Genomic DNA, 19,204 nt, shown 5'->3' with positions numbered 1-19,204 from the left:
CCCCCCCGCACCTCCCCAAACCCCACCCCCTAGCCCCAAATATATTGCTTTTTAAATGCAAGACTCTCATTTTTGCCTTGTTCTCAGTTGTTCAACAAACTCAATTCTTTCCTGTTGAGTCAGAGCCAACTCACAGCTGATCTCTCAGTGGGTGTTTAGAGACTTATATTGAACAGATTTCTCCTCTTTCTCCTGAGGAGCCCTGGTGGATTTGAACCATCAAAGCAGGGCCACCTTTGGATTAGCAGCACAACTTCCTATGGACTAAACCACCAGATCCCCTGTCCTAATGCTTGTTGTTATTATGTGCCGTCAAGTCAGAACTGACTCATGACTGACCCTCCAGCAGGTTTTTAGTGGCTACACATTGTGGTGGGAGACAGTGCCCATCCTTTCCCCAGGGGCAGGAGAGTCAGAACTGGCTTCTAGTTGACCCTCTGGTGGGTTTTCAAAGGCAGTTAATCACACAGGAGGAGATTGCCTATCTTTCTCATTTGGAGCAACCGACACATTTGAACTGTGTGGATTTGTGTTGGCAGCACAATTGCTATTGCATCACATCTAAAATGATGATGATGATGATGGCGGCACTATGATAGATGATGAGAAGAGAAAGCATTGATTCTGATGGTGTCTGCACAAAGCCACTGGCTGTACACTTGCCAGCTCTCCCATGGCGGTTTGTCCTTCCCTCTCAGCCCTCAGTCAGGAGGGTTTACATACTTTGCATTGTTGAGCTTCTCCTCATCATCCAGGTTTTCAGTCTTCAGAAGGTCATAGTTAATGGACCCTGGCTGAATGGCATCGATGAGGTCCAGAACAGGCAGACTTGTTGTAATCTTCGGGTCCTGCACAGAGAGGAAGAGTTCAACAGGTTGCAAAGTTAGACCAAAATGACTCTAGGTAGAATTTTGTTGCCCTGTTTCAGCATAAATTTGGTGGCCTAGTGAGTAGGGAGTTTAACTGATAACCCAAAGGCCTGTGGCTTGCATCTACTAGCTAGCTACTCCACTGGAAAAAGATGGCAGTCTCTTCCTGTGTGATATACAACCTCAGAAAATCCACTGGAGGGCCAGCTATGACTTCGTTCCAACTCAATGGCATTGAGAATGGAGGAAGAATGTCGCAGTTCCTCTAGGCTGGATCCCCAGACTGACCATATCTAAAGTAAAGCTGATATCAGGATAAGGTGACTAGATGACCAGCTCCTGATAAGGCCCTGGGTCTGGTTATGCATTAACAAGACCCTGGCTTCCAAATTCTTGAGCAAGCTACCATCTTCTTTAAATTTCTTTAACAGCCTCTATAAAAAGGAACTGTCTTTGTCTGCCTGCATGCCTCTCTGATCCTTTCTGAGAGCAATCACTTGGAATTCCCTGTCCCCCTCAGACCTTTTTCCTTATTTCTTTCTTGGGACCAGTCTCTCTCTCTCTCTCTCTCTCTCTCCCTCCCTCTCCCTCTCCCTCTCTCTCTCTCTCTTTTTCTCTCACTTCCTATATAACTGAAGGAGATTTGTGTGTGTGTGGCTTTGTCAGATTTTCTGATGTTTTAGCTACAATATGCCAATTAGTATTTGAATCTGTATCAATACCTTTTTTTAAGAATGAAGTAGTAATTAAAGGAAAAAAGAAGGAAATTTTTTAAAATGCTTCTATTCAATTACTAATAAAGTTGTGATTCAATGTAGAATACTGACTTACAACTTAATAAAATTATAACTCAATGTTTAAAGATTTTACAAAATAGTTTCTTGTTGGTATTATTATAATCTAAGAAACAGAACATCTAAGCAACTTGCAACAATATCTGTACGATAGTATTATATAATTAGAAGTTGTAATAAACATTATTAATAATTCATGGTGTCATATGGAAGTGGTAGGTGGGAGCTGGGGTCTGGATACAATTATTTAACTGCTTTTTATAAAAACCTACCAAGTGAAAAAAACAAAACAAAGTAAAACAAAAAACCTACCAAGTGGGAGAGCATTTCACAGCATTTAACATTATGTTAAAAAATTACAGACTACTGTGCATTGCTGTACAGAGGTAACTCGTGGTTGCTGTGATGCTGAACACTGTGACACTGATGTGCCAAATGTGACAATGGTTACCCATGGTGGACAGTGTTTGTTGGACCTTCCCAATTAAAACAAGTTTGGAAGCAGGAGTGGCATCCACTTCTGAAATGGCTTGCCTCCGGAAACTCTAAGAACAGTGCTCAGGTCTTTTGTTCATAAGGTCGCTATGAGTCGTCTATGACTGGATGACACTTAACAGCAACCACCACCATCATATTTTATGTTCCTCTGAAAAAACAATGCCTCATTCTGAAAGAACAAGAATAATGTCTCAAACGCTGGTGGCTTTATTATTATTACTAATTATCACAGAATGTGAAATTTGTCAATGAAATGGTGTATGAATGTAAAACTATAATGAGTCACTCAAACAAAATCCAAATGGGAGGGGAGCCTTCAGTATCCAATGCCCACCAAAACTCAAACTCACTGCTGTCCAGAGGACTGACTAAGGGGCAACCCTCCAGCAGGTTCAAGGTGATATAATTTGCAGAGAGGAGACCGCCTGTGTTTCTGCAGAGCCACTGGTGGATTCGAGCAGCCAGAAAAGGGCACTGCCTTTGGGTTAACAGTGGAACTCCCTACGCACTGCACCACCAGAGCTCCCTGGCAGTATGGATAAATTAAAAAGCTCAAACTCATTGTGTTGAGGCTGAGTCGACTGACAGTTGACCCTCAGTAGGTTTTTGGAGTCTATACATTTGCCCGGGAGGAGACATGGAATTGCTGGAGGATCTGAACCAGCTGCAAAACTCCCTACAGACTACGCCAGCTGATCTCCTTCCCAGAATGGATGTTGTTGTTCTTGTTGTAAACTGCTGAGTCGGAACCAGCCCACAGCTGACCCTTCACTGGATTTTCAGAGTCAGTTACTTGAATGAGAGGAGATTGACCATCTTATCCTAGCAGAACAGCTAGTGGATTCGAACCCATGCCTTCAGGATGGCAGTGCGCTTCTTAACTTTCAGCCACTAGAACTCGCTCCCAGCATGGACAGTCAATTGAAAACATGGTGGAGGCAGTGGAGATGAGCACAGCCAGGCGGCCTCTCATAGTCTATGAGGAACTTTACCTTGAAACTGGAGATGGATGAGCTTTTCCCTGCTTCCTTCAATGTTTCATTCACCCAGTTGACAATGATGTCATCATTGACCTTCTGCCCACCGCCAATGTCTTCAAGGATATTCAGTGTGTACCTGAGCAAAATCAAGAATAGGGAGCAAAGTTGCTAAAGAATTCATGTAACAATAACCAGAATCAAAACTGCCTTACCTTCACAGAAGATAGTCTAGACATCACAGTGTTTGAGGGGAAAATAAACACACAACAGCATTAGTTAAACAAACAAAAAAAATCACTTGAAAGGTAATGTTTTAATAAAATGTAAAATATCTTCCTCCTTCTAAGTATTAACATTGCAATGTGAAGAATGAGAGAAGGGGAAACAAAAAGGAAGTAAAGAATTTGAACTAAAGGAACCATAAAAATAAAAAAGCAATTGAACATTGTTTTTTTGTTGTTGTGGGTGAATGAGTTGGAACCAACCCATAGCTGACCATCCTGTGTGTTTTCAGAGGCAATTAATCTCATGAGGGAGATTGTCTATCCTTCCCCTGCAGAACAGCTGATGAATTTGAACCTTGTGCCTTCGAGATTAGGCAACCCTAAATTGACAAACATAAGAAAAACAGAAGTTTGGGGGGCAGTGCCTTTTTAAAGACCAAGTATAAATGCAAATGTTAGGAGAAAACCAAGAAAAGGTAATCTCGAAATGAGGGGAGTTTTTAAATTTATTAGCTTTTGTAAGCAAACCAATTTTAAAAAAGAAAAGTAAAAAAAAAAAAAACCAACCCCAAGAAGATATTTCAAGATCCTAAAATTGTCCAGAGCAGGGAAGAATCTAACTCCCCTAGAGCTAGTTCATTGGGAGGTGGGGGGTGGTACAAACAGAAGGAGGCAAGTCAAGCAGTTTGGCAACAAACAGGTGTGTTGACCTCATGGTTTCATTTGCCAGAGGTCAAATTACACAAGTAAGACCTTCAAGGCTGGGATTGCAGAGTGAGCGCGCCAAGCTGCACCTGACTATCCTGTGACTCAATGAGGTAAATGAGGTCACTGTTCATTGAGGTGCCTGCGTTTTGGCTTACATAATCCCTCAGGTATCCTCCTGCCATTCCCACGTGGCTGCCATCCTATCCCTGAAATAGGGGCAGTGCCTGCTTCCTCCAAGATGCAGGTGGGGGATGGTTCTTGAGGTTTTTCTTTGCCAAACATGCTGTTTAACAAACAGACAGCCAATATTATTTCATTGATACCAACTGAATCTCCCTTTAATTTACTGGCTGTTTGTCATTCTGCCTTCTTTCCTCACAGTATCTCCAAAACACTGTTTAAAGTCTCATTCTGATCACACCATCCAAATGGCTCTCTGTGGCTCAGACTGTGACGGTCCACATCCTGAGGATGGTAAACTAAACCAAGCTAGTTGTGATGTGTAGTTGATTCAACTCATGGAGACTCCATACGTGTTGGAATAAAACGGAGCTCCACAGGATTTCCACTGGCCAAATGTCAATGCCTTGCTTTGCTTCTGAGAGCTGGACAGTGAATAAGAATGACAGAAGAAGAATTGATGCTTTTGAACGGTGGTGTTGGAGAAGAGTACTGAATAGCTAATGGATGGGCAAAACAAAAACAAACCAACCAAACAACCAACCACACAGGAGAAGTCTTGGAGAAGGTGCAACTAGAGTGCTCCTTGGAGGCAAAGAGGATAAAGCTCCATCTCACACACCTCAGTGTTGCTAGAAGAGGCTATTCATTGGAGAGGACTTTTAGTTAAAAGTCCTACACCACCAGAGACCAAAGTCTACAAGCCCTTCACAGTTTGGTTCGAAGTCCCTTTGCAGAGAATCTCCATTTCCCTCTTCCTGATCCTCTGATATTCCCTTTAGCCATCTCCTTCACACCCCCTTGCATTTTAACCTCACACACAGGCCCTCCTACCCCCGTCACACCAAGTATCTTGGTTCCATGATTTAGCTGTGCTTTCTGCCTGGGATGCCCTTTACTTCCAGTAAATTTTTAGTCTTCTGAACAAGATCCAAAACAAGCATCACTTTGCCAACTGGTCAGGGTAGTGAATTCATTGTTGTTACTCTTGTTCAAGTTGTTTTCCAGGACTTTGTCTGTCACACCCTCTCCTACACATCAACAGCCCCAATCATCCCTGCTTCCATGGCACAGCAGAGTGCTTTGGACAGAGTAATCAGTTGTCATTGAGCCAATTGTTGTCACTAAGTCAGTTCCAACTCATGCCAACCCCATGTGTTGCCACACCCAAATGGTGTTACATGGGGCTCCCAAGGACTGGTTTTTCAGAACTACATTGCCAGGAATTTCTTCCAAGTCACCTGTTAGTAGACTCATATCTCCAGCCTTTAACTGAGCAATCCAACTGCGGCACTGCCGAGGAGCTCTAGTGGCTTAGTTGTAAGGAGTTATGCTGGCAACCCAAAGGCAGGTAGTTCAAGTTTACTAGCTGCTTCACCAGGGAAAGGTGGACAGTCTCCTCCCATCTGACTTCCTGCCTCTGAAAACCTGCTGGATAGCTATGAATTGGTTTAGACTAGAAAGTACACAACAACAATAGAGAGTCACAGCATATATTAAGCAGCTCTGGAGGCACAGACTATAGGGGATTGCACTGCTATCCCAAAGGCCACACTTCTGTGGCAGTTCAAATCCACCAGTGACTCCTGGGCACAAAGATGGACAATCTCTCTCCAGTTGAGTTACAGCCTCAGAAACCCATTAGAGGGCCAGCTATGAATTGGTTCTAATTTGACAGCAATCAGTGAGTTTGTGTTTGAGTTTACCTATAAAACAGTAGAATAATGGATAAAAAAAATTAAGGGTATCTTTTTTCCCCAGGAAAAGCAAGGAATAAAATGATCTGCAGATAGTATAGATGAGCCATACTTAGTCTTTGCTCAGAGATGGGATGAGAATGCTCAGGAACAATGATTACAAATGGGAGAAATGTCAAGCCAACTTTCAAAATCTTCCTTATTTAGAAAACGAAAATCCTAGTTTTGACTTGTTCATAGAAATTATGTTTTAGTTAGTAACTGATTTCTTGTTTCCATATAGGTAGCATGTAGATTATGCTATTGACATTTGCTACAAGAATTTCTGCCTAACAGCTTTCTTGTCATTAAGAAAGGTTAGGTTAAATCTTGCTTCGTTGGGTCATGTCTGTACAGAACCTGAGGGGGAAAACTCCCTGGTATCAAGTAATTTTCAACTTAGAGCCATGCTACAGGACAGAGAGGAGCTGCTCCCCAGTGTTTTCACAGGATGCTCGTCTTTACAGAGCAGACAGCCACATCCTTCCACAGAGCAGCACACAGCTTCGAACCTCACCAACTTTTCACTTAGTTGCCTAGCGCTTAATTGCTCTGCCTCCAGGACCCAGAACTTGAGGAAGCAAACTAATTTTTTAATCTTCTAGAAGTTCAATTCATCTTAGAATTTAGTCCTCACCTCTTTTTGTCAGAGTTACAGTTCTGTTTTATTATTGGCAAACTCAAGTAACCAGGAACACTTTCCATTCACCTCTTAAGACACAAAAGTAAATGGTATGAAGGCCTGTCAGTACACAAAAATGTACTCCCAAAAGAAAAAGGAAAGATCGTCCCAGAAGAGCTGTGGGTGAGCATTAACATTACTGGTAAGTATATTCATTTTCTCCCGGACACAAGAGCCTACTATTTGGTCCTAAAAGCCTTCTGAGGTCCCAACTCTTCTCACTATTTCTTAGTTGTTGGAATTGATAGAAAACCTCATAAGCAGTTCCTTACTTCACCTCTGCCTTGCATGCAGACTTCCGAGTTGTAAAACAACCCAGTGGTAGATGGAATTTGCTCCAGGACTTAAGAACAATAAATGACATAGTTGAGCCTTTACATCTTGTGGTTCCTAACCTTTATATTATAATAGACAAAGTGCTAGTCAATAGGTCTTTTATTGTAAGAACTACCTTCCCTCTGTAACTTGATTTGTGCCACTATTAGAGCCTCTACTTGGAATATTATTGCTTTTTAATTTTTGACTCATGTACTTTTAACTTGTTAGTTAAATTTGTGTCTTCTAGGCTGCAACACTTCCATGATACATCTTCAAGGATATGAGCATGTACGGCTAAGCACAACTGATAACAGTGCATCTAAATTCCAAAATCAATCTCCATAATAATCTATGTGTTTCCTACTGCCAAAGGGGCCCTTTAGAGTAGTGAGAGAAGATCTTCACCCTGAAACCTACAGCATCCCTTTTCAGCAGGAAGTAGCTAAGAGAATAGGCCATCCCCTTTTCCTTATGAATCAGGGTGAAGTCTCTCTCAGGGAGGAGTGATAGGGAATGGCAAAGGACACACTGACAAAGGAGATTAATCAGAACTGGCTTTGACAAGCACTGTGGCAATTGGACAATTAAAATGGACTTTCAAGGAGGGAAAAAAGAGGAACAAACTGAGGGGGAGGGTAGAGAAAATAGTGCAACAATGAATGAGTGGAAACCCAAAATCTCTGTAAATGTTTATTAAAATTAATAAAATTTAATAATTAAAAAAAGAAAAAGGAAAAGAGGCATAATGAAACAGAGTCCTTTTCTTATTCTTTTAGACCACGACCCTTAGTGACTCTATGACTAGAGATCAAAACTTCGCCCTCTCATGGCCCTTCCTCCTATCTGCACCATGCCCAAGCTCCTTGCCCGCGGTCATTGGGTCATTCCCTATCCTAAAGAATCTTTCTCTCATTTGCTGACCTTTCCCAGCATGATGTCTTTTTCCAAGTCTTCAGGATGGAGCTCCTACAGCGATGCAGAAAATTGTGGGGGCAGCTTGCCACATGCTGGAGTTGAAGTATATAGAATCTCTTACAGTAGCCCACAGCTTTGATGGACACCACGTCAGATTACTCAGTAAACATGGAAAGAGTAGACTAATCCGTAGTGAACTGTATCACTTATTTCCGCCCCCTCCCCCCCTCCACCTTTATTAAGGATTCTGGTTCTAGACATGACTGGTGACTGTCTTTCTCCCATCCTCATAGAATCTTCCTACAGCATCAAACTGTCACAATCCCTCACAGGACAGAGTGCTCAGTGAACAAGCTTGCTTGCTAACCTGCAGTGAACAGAGTGAAAACATGTGAAACTGTTCACTACAGATTAGGAAGAAGACACACACGTACGCCAGTGCTTATTTGCCTATTGGGTGAATACAAAGCGGTCTTTCTGTTACCTTGAGTGAGATGTAGGGGTTTAAAATGAATGTGATACCCAATTTTAGGTACAACGATAAAAATAATGGGTCTAATTTCTTGAGTTTTAACGTTAGACAGTATGCTAGGCAATTATTCATCTCAATATAGAATCAAATTTTTGAAATAGACTAATTTGGCCTGAGTCAAGTCAAATTTTCCTTTTTTGAGACACTAATTTCCTATTGTTAAAAAGGTTTTGGAACCATCCAGGTAGGATCCCAACATCACTGGGGTTTGCACAGTGCATGGTGCTGTAAAGTCCCATCAGAACAAAATGGCCACATAAACCCTACTTCTCCAAGTTGCCAGACAGGACTGCAGAGTAGGGAGTGCGCTGGGATGAGAAGGAATACAGTTATTACTGTGCTTTCCTGTCCTCCAACTTTTTATTTATTTCACATACAGGAAGACAACATAATGAGATGTAGTTTGGTTGTTTTTTTTTTTCAGAAATTCTTCCCCCGCCCCAAGAAATTCTTGTAGAAAATGCCGATAACATAATCTATATAACTATCCAGAAACAAGAAACTAGATCAAACATAATTTCTAAGAACAACTCAAAACTATAATTCTTTCCAAATAAAAAAATATTTGGAACATTGACTTGGGATTTCTCTCAACTGGAATAATTTCTTCTTAACATTTGGGTATCATCTCTGAGCCCAGACTAAGTATGTATTTTCTTGTTATTTTATCCCTTGATTCTTTGGGGGAAAATGTAATTTCTTTTACCCATCTTTCTCCTTTTCTCAGCCTTTTTGTGCCAAGTTTGATTCTGAGGCACCCATTCATCTGCTTGCCTCACACTGTGTTCATTCTCTGAGGTCTGTCATTGCTGTCTGCATCAGACTGCTTATTTCAAATCTCCAAACTTACACATACAATCTTAACTTTTCTATCGGAGAACAATTTTTAAGCTACTGGAGGATAACGGGATATTTAGATATATATCTCTCATTCAGTATTGGAGGGAGAAATGACATATTCTTTATTACTCAGACAAATGACCAAACTCGTACGTCTGAGCAATCCACAAAATAAATTCCAGATAGCATTGCAACAGGCAAGAAAGCAACTGTTACGTGCCATCAAGTTGCCTGCCACTCACAGCTACCCTATATACAATACCTCTGAAGCCGCCTCTATTCTGAGCCAGTCTCACTGTCTTCAACACACCTATCTCCACGACCCCAGTTACTGAGCCAATCCATCTCATACAGGGTCTTCCTCTCCCGTGCTGTCCCTCCACCCTTCCAAGCATGATGTTATTCTCCAAGGACTGGTCCCTCCTGGCCACATGCTCGAAGTGTGTGAAACAGAGCTTAAAAATTCTTTCCTCCAAGGAGAAACTTGTTTCACCCTGTCTAAGACAGACCTATTTGTTCTCTTGGTGGTCCATGATGTATGTTCAATATTGTTCTCCAGCACCACAACTCAAAGGCAGCAATTCTTTTTCTGTCATCCTTAGTTATTATCCATCTCTTTGATTCATAGCAAGTAATTGTGAACACCATGGCCTGAATCAGGTGCACCTTAATAGGAGACTAATATTCTTTTAACAATATTTTTAAAAGGAGTGTTCTTTATGATCTGGAAGGGTAGTTGAAAGAGATATCCTTGTCAGGCTGGAGTCCTTTGTCCTCTCAGGCTGAAGGGATAATTTTGAGGAAGACCCTAATTAAGTTGGAATTTTTTTCTGATGATTGGGGTTGCCCCTTCATCCTGCTCTCTATAGCTAAAGTCACTCTCTTCTATTAACATAGTACTAAGACCATCTGACCTTGTGTCAAAGAATACCCCAGTTTTGCACATTTTACTATTCAGTGTCTTAGATACAAACTATGTATAAAGTGAATGAGATTAAAGGAGATATAGACATTACAGAAAAATGCAGGAGTAAACCTGAAGATATAGTCAGAAATAATCCAAAACAAAACACAGAAAAAGCAAAACAAATGAAAAAATGAATAAAGTAACAATCAACTCCAGATCTACTTCAGATGCAACAAGAGTCTCAGTCAACTTGAGATTCACCAGGAGCATCAGTCATTCAGAACGGGTACAGGAGGCATACATGAAAAAATAAAGGCCAAAATTATTCGCCAAATTTGATAAAAATTACAAATCCACAGGACCAAGGAGTACAACAAATCTCAAGCAAAATAAACACCCATCATAATAAAATTATTCATCATAATAAAAGTATTCCAACCCAATGATGAAAAACAGTCTGAGGGAAAGAAATTTCCCGTACAGAGAATGGTCACAGGATTCTCTTTGGGAGACACACACATTGGAAGAACAGGGAACAATATTTTTAAAGTACTGAGTATGTGTGTGGGGAGAATCATCAACCTAGAATTCTATATCAAGAGAAAATCACCTTCAAAAACAAAAAGGAAAGACTTTTCAAGTATATGAAAGTTGAAAGAATTCAACAACAAAATTATTTCAGGCAAAAATTAGAAATAACATAAAATAGAAATCTAGATTTACAAGAATGTATGGACAGTGGTCAAAATGGTGAACATCTGAAGTACAGCATGTTGTTAGATATCATTAAGTTGACTACAACTCATAACAATCTGTGAACAACAGATCTGAATTTTGCCTGTCCTGTGATGAAGAAAAGATTCAAGTTGTCAAGAGTATTATTTTACTTGGATCCATAACGAAAGAGGATCCAAAGATCATTTGTGGTGGTTGTTGTAATGTACCATCAAGTCGCTTGTGACTCATAGTAACCCCTATATAAAACAGCTCTAAACCCTGCCATATCCTGAGCCCGTCTCACTGTCTCTGACACTTCTATCCCCATTATCCCACTACTATGTCAACCTATCTCATCTTGGACTTCCTCTCTTGTGCTGTCCCTCTAACCTTCCAAACATGATGTCTTTTTTCAAGGACTTGTCCCTCTTGGCAACATATCCAAATATACAAGACAGAGCTTCAAAATCCTTGCCTCCAAGGAGCAACTCAGCTTCAAGGACAGACCTGTTTGTCCTTTTGTCAGTCCATGGTATGCTCAATACTCTTCTCCAGCACCAAAGCTCAAAGGCATAAATCCTTCTGCCACCCTTATTCATTGTCTAGCTTTCTGGTATGTAGCAATTGCAAAAACCATGGCCTAGATCAGGTGCACCTTAGTCATTAGACTAATATCATCTCTCGTAATCATTCTGGATAGGTCCCTGACAGAAGGTTTTCCCAGTGCAATTTGTCTTTTGATTTTCTGACTGCTAGTGTCAAGGTAGTTGATAATGAAACTGAATAAGCTGAAATTGTTAACAATCTCAATCTCTTCTCCATTTATTATGGAGATGCCCGTTGGCTCAGTGGTGAAAATCTTTGTTTTCTTGATGTTGGGCTTCAGTCTATATTGGAGACTGTAGTCCTTGACCTTCTGCAGCACACAATTCAGGTCTTTCTCAGTTTCAGGAAGGAAGGTTGTGTCATCTGCATAGCATAGGTCGTTGTTTTCCTTTAATCTTGATGTCACATTTCTCCTCATAGAGTCTGGTCTCCTAAATAATCTGTTCTATATATAGATTTAAAAGGTATGGAGAAAGGATGCATCCTTGATGTATTCCTTTCATGATTTTGAACCAGGCAGTGTTTCCTTGCTCTGTTCTCCTGTCTGTCTCCTGGTCCAATTACACGTTTCACATGAGCACAATTAGGTGTTCTGGGATTCCCAGTCTTCTCAAGGTTATTCACCATTTGTTGTGATCAGCACAGCCAAATGCCTTTGCATAGCCAATAACATTCAGCCATTTCTCTGATACTCCTCAAGTCAACTACAACTCATAGCAACACTATAAACAACAGATCAGAACCTTGCTCTGTCCTGCACCATCACTGCTCCCTCTGACATGCTAGAGTTCATTATTGCCATCTATGTCAATCCATTTCAATGAGGCTCTCCTTCTCTTTCTCAGACCTTCCACTTTTCCCAGTCTGATGTTTTCCCCCCCTCAAGAACTGACTGCTCCTGATAACAAGTCCAAAGTATGTGAGATGAAGTTTCACCATCCTTGCCTCTAAGGAGCACCAGGGTTGTACTTCCTCCAGGACAGATGTGTTTCTTCTTTTGACAGTCCTTAGTACATTCAATACTTTTCCCCATAACATCACAACTCAAAAGCATCATATCCCCTTATTTAACATATTTCTTTTTGAAAGAATTAATTCTTTTTGACACAATTAGTTAAAATAAAAGGATAGAAAAATATAGTCTATGCTAAAATAAAAATGCAGATTTCAAAAAAAGTAGATTTCTGAGAAAACGATAGTATCAGGTAGAACAAGGATCATCTCCTTCAGATCAAAGAGTGAGATTTAAGAGATTGTGCTAGTCTAAGATACTCACCAGTCTAACCAAAGAGTTTCATAATACAAAAAAGAAAATATATGGAAATTATAGGATAAAAAAAAGAACATTTAAAAAAATACTTTTGTTATTAGCTTAAAACGTAGCTTTTTTAGATTAAACCACATTCGTGAAAATTTGCTACATTTTAGTAGGTAAAGAATGCATTCATTAAAAAGTCATTTCCACGTGTCTCCCTACCTTCTCATCAACTGCCAGAGCAAGGCCAGGGTTAGCGTGCGGTTTCCTTCGTTGAGGTCTTGTCCGGCAATGCCAACCAGGGAAAACTTGGCTTGGTTCTTCCCCAGGTCCACGGCGTAGTTGCAGTTCTCCAGCTGTAAGGAGCATAAAGTAGACAATTTCATGTTACTATCTCTATGATGATTGATACTACATAAAAAAAAATAAAACCACAGCACAAACTATACATGGTCCCTCAAGTTTCCCCTGGCTTTGGAATTCCAAGACGGCAAACCAGCTCAAGATTTTCTCCATCTTTTCATAAATGAAACTCCTCACTTCCATCGGACACATTCAGGGTGAACTCTAAGTGCTCAATCTAAATGGATTCATTATGATAAATATTTTCAGGGCTCCATCACACTGTGACCTCGTATTGGTGGAGATCACTGCACTTCACAAGGGCTCACAAAGCTCTGAGATTTTGGAAGCAAACTGCCAAGCCTTTCTTCTAAGGCACCTTTAGGTGGTTTTCAACACATCAACCCTCTGATTTAGCTTAACCACTGTCAATACTTGTTGTTGTTGTTATGTACCATCGAGTCGGAACCAACTCAATCACAGGGGAGGAGATTTCCCACCCTTTTCCTGCAGAGCAGCTGGTGGTCTCAAACGGTGCCTTTGAGATTGCAGCACCACTTCTTGCCACTAGGCCACCAGAGCTCCCTCTGTCAATACCTAAAGACCATAATAAAAAACCATTTTTATGGTCACACTACACTACACTGGAACCTTCCTCAGTTACTGTCCCAAAGCAGCAGAATTGATAGGGCATGACTTAGAGGAGAATGTATATATTTTCTATCAACAACTCAATATATACACTTAGTAGACTAATAAGCAGGGCAAATATTCCTGTGGCTACACAAAGATCACTAAGAATCCCAGAAATGTGAGTGGGGAGTAACGGTTGTGCTAACGCTATTGCTGCTATCACAAACATCACGTTTCCACTGTGTTGACAGTGAACAGACTCTGAACACAGCACTCTGTCAGCACAAAGCTCCAGCTCCTTGGAAAGTTACAGTGAGGACCCTGCTGAAGGAAGGAGAGCCCTGTAGCTCTGCTCAATCTATTCTTTTTTTAAACTACATGTACAACTTAGCACATAGAGCTAGTGATCACTTCCTTTTGGTTGTGCAATCATTTCTCTCTCCTTTCTTGAGTTGGTCCTCTCCTAGTTGCATAAACCCATTGGGCATAAGGCTTCTAGTCAACCTGTTCAGTTGTTTCTGTCAATTTGACAACAATTCTCAATGTGAACTTCCCTTAAGAATTAAGGTTGGAAGATTCTTTTAGAAAAACCATTTCAGCATCATTCTCTCTGGCTCCAAAAAGTCTAGCGTCCATAAAAAGAAAATAAAATTGAGATTCTGTTCTCCATTTACCTCCTTTTGATCAGAATCCTCAATGGAATCAATGATCGAAACTCCATACTATACTATACCACTGAATAAGAGTAGTAACTGGGCACCATTCTTCTGGACTCATGCCAAAGGAGGCAGTTGCTTCTGGACGCAATTTCATACTCACTGCCCTCCATTAATTACAGCCCTCCAACAAAACCCACTGGAAGATAAGCTGTGGGGTCAGCTCCTATTCGATGGTACCCAACAACAATAGCACAACCATCTCGTTTTGGAGGCTGTATATTTTTATATCTTTCTCATGCAGATGGGCTAGTGGATTTGAACTGTCGACCTTTTGGTTAGCAGCCCAGTGACCTAGTCTTGACTATCCTTTCTCACCTCCTCTAGATGACTAAAACCAAATTCTGTGCTCGCAGGCTTTTAACAATGCAGGGACTATGCACTCAATTAGGAGACAGAACAGAGGCACTAAACATATTAATAGGTCAATTAGATTGGATGTCTCATGATAACGGGACTCAAACTCAAAACACGAGAACCAAATTCCATGAGGTATTGTACATATAGCAATCTCAGCAGCTATTCCTTTTTTGTTGTTGTTGTAAATAAATTTAACATACGCTTTTTACCAATTCAGATTTTCACAGGTCTACAGCCCTAACAGCATGCAACCCTACCTACCAACAATCAATGAGATTTTCCCTGCTTTAATTACCTTAATGAGATCTGTTTATATCATAATGATTACAGACATTTAACACAGAACTATAAACAGGGAACCAACTGAAATAATGGAGTTACTCTAATAAAACCACCTGGGTTTCTGATGCTATAATTTAATCTTTGAATCAACATTATTCATCTCAGTCTGGCTTCCTGATAAAGAGATCACAGTGCAGTCTTGCAATGTCACCTGCATATTGAAACATCAGAGTAATCTAGCCATTGTTTACCTTCTTCATATTGCCCCCCAGTTTGGGGTAAGGTGGTTTGTTCACTCTGTTCCAGTCAACAGGGACTTTAATCTTTTCATAGAGCTGGAAGATGACCAGGGAATCTGATAAATCACTGGATAAAAACAAACACAAGAGCAAGCTCAGAATCCATCTTTGCTGATGGGCCCACAGGAGGGCAGGCTCTTCCTGCTGCATCAGCTTGAGTCACGTTCACAACAACCCTGCAAAACTGCTATTAGTCGTTCCATCTTTAGAAATGATGACACTATAATGCTGGGAAATTAAGACAGGTGCCAAGCTTTCACCAGGTGTGACTATCTATGAAACCACAATGTGCAGCCCCCAAGAAAAGGAATATAGTTATAGAAAATAACATAAACACAACTAAATCACTATCAAGCCAATTCTACCTCATGGCATCAAAGGAAGGCTGTGTCTGCATAGGTTGCTTTTTTTTTTTTTTTGGAAAATTTTTAAAAATGTTATTATTTTGTGTGTGTGTGTGTGTGTGTGTGTGTGTGTGTGTACAATCAAATTGGATCTGACTGGTACAGGAGGAGATTACCCTTCCTTCTCCAGCAGAGCATCAGGTGGATTTGAACAGCACACCTCTGGAATTGCAGTGTAGCTTCTTGCCACTAAGCCACCAGAGTTCCCTAAGAAAAGTGTTCCATAGGGGTTTTATGGCTGATTTTTTTTTCAGAAGTAGACTGCCAGAACTTTCTTCCAAGGAACTTTGGATGGACTTGAACCTAAAACCTGTCAGCAGGTAAGTGTGTTACCGTTTGCACAACTCAGGAACCATAAGGCAAGAAGCTTTGGTGCGTACTGTGTTATGTGTTGCACTGCTAACTTAAAGAGCAGTGGGTTGACTGCACCAGTTGTTCTGAAGAAGAAAGATAGGCAGTCTGCTTCTGGACAGATTTTCAGCCTTGGAAACCCAGCGGAGGGTCACCATAAACTGGAACTGACTTGGTATCAATGATTTTGTTTTTAAAAATTAGAAAATATTTAATTACTGCAAAATTAACATTTATTCTTTGACTGCTTGTGAGCAAATCACAAGTTTATGACATGTAGTGAGCTTGTCATCCTGATAAATTATGACCTTGAATCAGAAACATAGTGAGGTCTCTCAGAAACATAAGAGTCTTTCAGCTAAACACCCGACATGTACTGCTCAATTTAGCTCTATTATCCCTTCTCATCAAAGTCCACAGCTTGATGTTTGGAATCTCGCAGATGTTCTAAGGTCTCTGTGACTTGTATTAAGAATGAGATTCCAAATAGCCTTACCTGTACAAATGATTGACTCGAGGATTCACGCCCAAGGAGTTCATCCAGTTCCTGAATGTCCGCTCCTCCCTCGTCTCACCTAAATGAATAAAGACCAGCTTATCTTTCAGACCCCTAGGCAGCCTGTCCATTTCTAGGAACACAATTTAATGACATCAATTAAGAAAATGGTTACTGACAAAATTATTCCAGCTCATGGTGACCCTATGTGTCGTGGAAGTCTTTTCTGGAGGAATTTTTGAACGTAGATCTCCAGGTCTTTTTCCTGAGGCACTTCTAGATGAGTTAGAACCGCTGACCTTGTGGTTAGCTTAACTACTTGCAGTACCAGATCTACCTAAGTTTAACTAAAGAGAGCATCAAAAACTGAAAGTGAAATGAAAAAAAAAAAATAAAAGGCAAATAAATGGTTTGACTGCTAATAGGAATATTGGCCTTGGGAACCCACTGGCCACTTTGTGAAAGACCCGGTAATTTGCTTATGTAGGGATGACGGCCACGGGGCAGCTTTGTCCTACAGGGTGGCTGAGTCAGAACTGACTTGGGGGCCTGCAACAAGAGCACTAACAAAATGGACTGAATGATTTGGGCTGAGGGCCGCTAGTCTATGCCTTCCCCTTTCAGGTCAACAGGTATTTCTAGAAAGTTTATGATATTGAATAAGATTTCCAGTGGAGAGACTAGAGTTTATCTTCACAGGCTTATATTCTTTCTGAGTAAACTAGAAATTCCATCCTTTAATTAGTCCAAGCCAGAGGCTCAAGATATGAGGAAGATACAATATTTGAGTTGAAATCGGAAAAGAGTTGATAAAAGCAATTGCTGTCAAGTTAATGCTGATTCATAGGACCCCACATAGGAGAAGGTTGAACTGTGCTCCACAGGGTTTTGTTTGTTTTCTTTTAAATTTAATGTGCTAACTTGACAAATTCATTGCCATTCAGTAGTCAGAACTGACTCATAGTTGACTCTGCACCTGGTTTTCAAGAGGCTGTAAGTCGCATGGGCGCAGACTGCTCATCTTTCTCCCAGGGAGTTAAGTCACCAGTCTCAGAAAAGTCAGTTGAGTCAGTTCAGTCTGTGATTTTTTTTTCAGCTTTGTTGTTGTCTGTGACATCAAGTCTATTCCAGTTCTTAGTGACACAAGAAGAAAGGAAGTCCTGTCTGGTGGGGTTTTCTAGGCTGTGACATTTATGAGAGCAGATTGCTAGGTGTACTCTTCCCAGGAGCAGCTAGTTGGGCTCCATAGGGTTTTCAATGCCGATTTTTCTAGAAGACATCACCAGTCCTTTCTTCTGAGGCACTTCTGCGTGTATTCAAACTTCCAACCACTCAGTTAGTAGGGGAGAGTGTTAACTATTTGCATCACTTAGGAGTCCTATGGAAAGAATGTTATCACCATGTGCTAGTAAGTCCATTCCAATGTACAGCAACTCCTCCCTCCTCCACGTGACCCCACAGAACTGTGCCACATGATTTCCTAGGCTATTTCGTTTGTGGAAGCAGACTGCCAGGCATTTCTTTAGGATGTATTGGATCCTCTGATCTTTCCATAGCAGCCAAGCACTTAATTGTTGCCACCAGGGGGAAGGAAAAGTGTTGGTTAAATTTGGAGGGAGTATGATTTGAAATTTGAACTTCACATTAAAGGGCTATTTAACACTGGATAATAAAGAAGAAAGATTCTGGGGAACAGGAAGGAGATATAGGTGGCGTAGTCTGTAGTTGGTTGTGTTGCTATTCCAAAAGTGTCTAGGGGGCTCTAGATCAATCAGAGGACAAGGGTGGGAAGTCTCCTCCCATTAGGATTTATAACCTTAGAAACTGGAAGGAAGGTCACTGTGCATTGGAACTGATTTGATGACAGTTTCTGAAGGAGAGAGTTTAAATGTAACACAAAGGTAATGGTAGGGAAGCCTTCTTCTATTAAGAATACTGGGGACTGAGGAGCAGGGATGTGTGCTAGACAGCACTCAGCGAGAGAGGGCTGTGGAGAGCCAGCAACCAAGATAGGAGCTCTATGGAGAACAGAATCTCTATGAACATTCTGATAGAACAGACTATGCCAGTCACTATAGGTTCTTCATTATTATTATTATAAATTCTCGAGCAGGGCACAGATATAATGTAAGCTGAACTGTCATGTGCCTGCAGCCATGCAAAGAATGCCTAGAAAGTGGTGTGAATGTTAGCATATGGAAGGGAGAGTGCTTGGCACTGGGGAACAGCTGACTGACATCAACTGAAAGAACTGATGAATATAAAGACATGAGAGTCCAAGAAGCAGAAAGGAGAAAAAAAGACCAGGACATGATGAAGAAGAATGGTTACAACTGCTGATTTACTAGACAGATGAGTGAAGTAGAAATCAAAGTGGAACTCAGTAGCCAGAGTTTCAGCAACTTAAGGGTTGGGGGGGAAGGATCTGAACAAGGAAATGGTGAATTTCTAGGAGAGTTGATGAAATGGGATGGGGCGGCTAGAGGTACAGGTGAAAAGGCTATAAAAATGAGTTGATGAAGACTGTTTATTGGTGACTATATATACATATATATATATA

At 40.9% G+C, this 19,204-nt stretch overlaps 1 protein-coding gene across 1 annotated transcript in view; it reads right to left on the bottom strand.

Moving 5' to 3' along the window:
* The window catches only part of LCP1 (lymphocyte cytosolic protein 1 (L-plastin)), a 67,968-nt gene that overhangs the window by 3,003 nt on the left and 45,761 nt on the right, over window positions 1-19,204 (bottom strand). The window contains exons 11-15 of the mRNA XM_006884552.1: window positions 16,645-16,723; window positions 15,346-15,460; window positions 12,984-13,117; window positions 3,154-3,277; window positions 724-848 (exon numbers count right to left, since the gene is read on the bottom strand). Coding sequence (XP_006884614.1) covers window positions 724-848; window positions 3,154-3,277; window positions 12,984-13,117; window positions 15,346-15,460; window positions 16,645-16,723 — 577 coding nt within the window. The remainder of the gene's footprint in view (window positions 1-723; window positions 849-3,153; window positions 3,278-12,983; window positions 13,118-15,345; window positions 15,461-16,644; window positions 16,724-19,204) is intronic.

This window comes from Elephantulus edwardii, unplaced genomic scaffold (genome assembly GCF_000299155.1).
Source record: "Elephantulus edwardii isolate Elephantulus edwardi_28Jun2011 unplaced genomic scaffold, EleEdw1.0 scaffold00036, whole genome shotgun sequence".
Classification (NCBI taxonomy): domain Eukaryota; kingdom Metazoa; phylum Chordata; class Mammalia; order Macroscelidea; family Macroscelididae; genus Elephantulus; species Elephantulus edwardii.
This window is presented reverse-complemented; position numbering and strand designations above follow the sequence as displayed.